Source organism: Montipora foliosa, chromosome 6, assembly GCF_036669935.1.
Source record: "Montipora foliosa isolate CH-2021 chromosome 6, ASM3666993v2, whole genome shotgun sequence".
In the NCBI taxonomy this organism is placed as follows: Eukaryota; Metazoa; Cnidaria; class Anthozoa; order Scleractinia; family Acroporidae; genus Montipora; species Montipora foliosa.
Genome location: NC_090874.1, coordinates 73,565,415 through 73,569,997, shown reverse-complemented (window position 1 = coordinate 73,569,997; position 4,583 = coordinate 73,565,415). Strand labels below are relative to the sequence as shown.

The window sequence follows — 4,583 nt, the reverse complement described above, 5'->3', positions numbered from 1 at the left end:
GCCAATATGTTACCTCAGACTGACCATAATAACATGGGCTCTCTTAGCAAGCAGCATGAAAAAACGAAAATGGGGGACTCGACGGTGTATTTTCAGCGACTTGAGAAGTGCAAATTTAAAAAATTTTCCTGGGGAACATGCCCCCGAACCCCCCTAGAATTTTTTGGCGCCTCCGGCATAAGAAACATAGGACACTTGCACCTTTGGTGGAATCTCCAGCAAGCATCTCACTCTTTGGAAACTTTAGGACTTAAGAGCTCTGGAAATGGGACGGCACGTTTCGGTCGGACCGGCGGGACTAATCTGATCTAATCTGTAGGTCGCAGATCGCAGGTCATTGTTTCACCAATACAGAAAGTATCCTAAGCATTCTTAAAAGCTAACCTTAGGCCTAAAAACTTTTGTTTAGGCCTAATTAGGCCAAAGGTTAGCTTTTAAGAATGTTTAGGATACTCTCTGTATTAGTGAAACAATGACCTGCAACCCCCGACCTGCGACGCCGCGGTCGGACCGGACCGGACCGAGTGGTCAAAGAGGACCACCTCCTGAGGTGGTCCCAAATATTCCGGTCGGACTGAACCGAAAACGGATCTTTCCATTTGACTTCAGCCCGAAATTTCCGGAAATTTTGACTTAATGGAAAGAACCCGTGGTCATCTTTGACCGGTCCGACCGAAACGTACTGTTCCATTTACAAAAATTATCGTTTCCAGTCCCATTTCACTGTGATGTACCCGAAAATTCGGTGGAAAAGTAAATGGAACGCTTCGGTCCGGTTAGAAATTGACTTTTGATGAAAAATGTCCTATCACGGATATAGTCCGCCAAGATTCCGCCATCTTTAAATTAGATACATGACGTCATTTACTAAACTCTTTTTTAATTGGATGGTCAGCTGGCCAATGAAAACAATTTTTGTAAACGAGGGATTCAAGATGGAGAACGCTCAGAGAGTTCAGAGAGTCCAAGTCCACGAAGCATGTACAATTTCATAACTTCCCCTTTCGACGATAAAGGTAATAACGGATGTTTCCCTTAATCGTTTTTGGGTTAATGGTGATGTCTGTCAAATAACAAGGAGAATAATGCACAGCTGCCATTTAACAACGATCTTGTACGTCTAATATTGTGTAGATACACGTGATTTTTGCTCGGTTTTGTACCGGTCTTTTCTCAGAATGATCTTTCACAGTGCAGGTTTTTTAATACCGGTTGGATTCTGGAGGTCGGCAGTGCAAATCACCGTGTTATTAATGAACAAATAATATTATAGTTATCAAAAGTTTATTTAAGTGTCAAGTTTATTTGGCACTGGGACACTAATTGGAGAAACAGTTCAGAAGTCAAGTCAAATCAAATCAACTAAGATCTAATCATGGGAAAACTTCTCGGAGCAGAGTAGAGAACCAACAAACTTAACCCACATGTTATGCACCAGTCAATTGAAACCCCCAGCCCCAGGTCCCGAGGAAGGGTGAGTGATTATAGGGGCATTGAAGCGCTTTTGAACGACCACTGGGGGTGGTACATTTGACTGACTTTAACTTTGGGTCCCGTCCCCACGTGGGGCAAGAGTAGAACTGGGAGCAAGCACTGGCATTCGAGTTTCTAAAGATGGCGGAAAGCGTGAGAAAAGTAAAGCGTGGTTTTCACTAGCGACGCGAGCGCAACCGCAGGCACAAACGCAAGCATAAGGGGTGACCCGAAAAACACTGACCCCCGGTCCGTAGACCCCCTACGGTCCGGGTCCACGGACTGCCTTATGGACCGGTCCACGAACTATCCCTACTGACCCCTTCTACGGACCATCCCAAAATAACACAGAATTTAAAATAAATAAAGAAAAATAAATAACAACTGAAAATTTGTTTATACCGGTTGTCTGGATAGACCACTCTTGCCGATGAAATCTCAGCCGTTACGCTCCGCAAATCAGGCTTAGGCTTAGGTGTTACCTTTTGCTTCGCTGTTGACCTGAGTTTTTTGAAGAAGACTGGTAATATGTAAGTTCCTTCGCCCATTTTGTTTGGAACAGAGAGATTGTGAAGCCTGGGGCGAGTTCACAAACCCGCGGGAGAATGATTCGAACAAAATGGCAGAGGGAAGTCGTGAAAGAAAATACAAATAGAACTTACTTATTATCAATCCTTTTCGAAGCATTCCGGTCCACAGTGAAGGAAGGGCCAATGTGTGATTAATAGACTTTGCGCCCGAACCTGAAAGTAGAACATTTCAGTAATTTTTTCCCCAAGTATGGGGGCATTTGATTTTCAATTATTGCCTCAGGAGGTGGGGGCCTTGATGTTTTTTGACCAGGGTCTATACTTCCCTGTGACCTGGGTGGGGGGGGGGGGTGGGGTTTCAATTGACTGGTGCATTAGGTCAATGCACCACCAGTCTAACCCTAAAACCTTGCATCTGCAAGGATGCTGGGAGCAGGGGTGGCACAGTGGTGAGAATACTCGCTTCGCACCAATGTGGCCCGGGTTCGATTCCCACATATGGGTTGAGTTTATTGATTCTCTTCTCTGCTCCAAGAGGTTTTTCCCCAGGTACTCCTGTTTTCCTCTTTCCTAAAAAACCAACATTTGATTTAATTTGATTTGATTTGTGTTAATTTGTTGATTTCAGCTTACCATGTCCCCAATTAGTGCTCCCAATACTAGAAGACTAGACACTTTCATAAAGTTCTTTTCTTTTCCTTTCCTTTTTTCTCGTTACGCTTCATGATCTCACAAAATCAATAGGGTTAATAAACAGTATTTAAGTCTATAAAGCACCTAATTCAATAACTGTGAGTTAGGGTTAGTCTGCAGTCTGTGGTCTGCAGTCTGCAAGTACCAGACACTGTTTTGGCACTGATGATGTTACTTAATTTGACCTTTGAAAATATTGATTTATACATGTACACAAGATTGGTACTTGTTGCTGTTGAGGCATCAAGTTGTAGTTTGGAAATCACTCACAAAGCTACATGTACCAGGGCTTGAAATTGCAACCAATACAGTCGCATTTGTGACTGAATTAATTTTTTCCCTTTGCGAGTATTTAAAATATCTGGAGAAGTCGCAAATTTGCAACATGCTTTCACCTTTGCTCCTCCAAAACAAGCAGGTTAGCAGTTGCCAGTTTGCTGCTACTTTGTTAAAATAAAATAAAGAAATGAAAAAATTATTTTGTTTCTCGCCATGAATTTTCTTTCAATCTGAAGTTAGCCTACAGGTAATTGTAGAGTAATTTTGCTATGATTTTAGGTGCGCAACTCGAGCTCCGTTCCTATTCCTTCGATCAGTTGCTATATTCAGCAGTTTCTTTACACAAAAGTATTGCGGGCTCATATTGTTTTGCTAAACTGCTGACAAGACAATGCAGTGCGACGGTTGCATGATGATTTTACAACTAAAGTTATCTTGCGAAATTGCGACTAAATTTTCGGAACTTGTCGCAAAATATCAAGTGGATTTTTTCATCAATTTCAAGCCCTGTGTAGTGTTCCTCACTGCTTCTCAAGCTGTTGTTACAATCATCTTGATCATGCTCATCCTAGTTTCACAACTTGCCCAAAAATTTAGTTTAATTTATCACCATATGGAGATTGAACAGGTGATATTTGAAGCATTAGCCATTGGTCTAGAATTCTTTTCCTTCTGACAAAGGGTTAACACTGGAAAGGCCAGCATTTATTAATTATTCATGACAAACTACCTACACTCGTCAATTTGCTTTCATCAACTAAAATTAAGTAATGTGTATGTACCTAACATTTATCAAGTGAGCCAATTTCCTTTGTTTCAAAACCTGCCAAACCAGTAACACAGAAAGTAACTCCATTAATTTGCTACTTCCAAATTTCTGTTTGTGAACAAAACTGTGACCAGCTCCATAAGGCTAATAATTTATCTCAGATGATTTTATATATTTCCAATGTAAGAAAATGAATGATTTTGTTATTGTTTACTTATCACTGAAATTATTTTTATCTCTAGATTTGACTTGATATGTTACAGTCTACTCAAGTACAGTGTAGCAAAGAACTTGTAGTCAGCTTTTTGTATAATTATATGTACATATAAAGGAGGTACGTCACGGTCTTGGATTTTGAAAGGTTTAGCTTCAAGTTATCAAAAAGATCGTTTGTAATCCGTTTTAATCTTCTGCATCCTTCACCATCCTGGTCATGCTTGCATTTATTCTTGTCTCTTTGGTTCTTATCTTCCCTAACAAATTGTTATTTCACTGTTTCCCCATAACTTAAATACAATTTTTATGTCTCTTTTTGAACCCAAAATATCGTGACCAAGCTCCTGTAAGCTTGACACTGAAATCATTGGTTTATAAAAACTGTTTTAATTAATTTTATTGTATGTATTTTATAAAAGTATTGAATTGGGTATCTTTGTCTTCGTAACAGAACAGATCCAGGTAGTGCCTTTCTTCCTTGTTACGGAACGGCTTTAAGATGCTACAGAATGAGCAATGTGCAAGGATCCATTGCCAGATTGACAGTTTTCAACCAGTGTCATGTCTGTGACGCACCTTGAATTAGTGGAAGAAATGGATGAGCAGCCAATGCCTTTCAGTAG

At 40.5% G+C, this 4,583-nt stretch overlaps 1 protein-coding gene across 3 annotated transcripts in view; it reads left to right on the top strand.

The window, feature by feature from the left end:
• Nucleotides 1–906: 906 nt before the first annotated feature.
• LOC138008401 (inositol hexakisphosphate and diphosphoinositol-pentakisphosphate kinase 2-like) overlaps nucleotides 907–4,583 on the top strand; it is a 33,489-nt gene continuing 29,812 nt past the window's right edge. For 2 of the 3 annotated variants that reach the window (XM_068855732.1, XM_068855729.1), the window contains exons 1-3: nucleotides 907–1,016; nucleotides 3,987–4,078; nucleotides 4,412–4,583. The exon at nucleotides 4,412–4,583 is cut by the window's right edge and continues 88 nt beyond it. In XM_068855732.1, the coding sequence (XP_068711833.1) occupies nucleotides 4,522–4,583 (62 nt within the window). In that variant the 5' untranslated portion in view covers nucleotides 907–1,016; nucleotides 3,987–4,078; nucleotides 4,412–4,521. The remainder of the gene's footprint in view (nucleotides 1,017–3,986; nucleotides 4,079–4,411) is intronic. The other variant, XM_068855731.1, reaches the window with a different exon arrangement.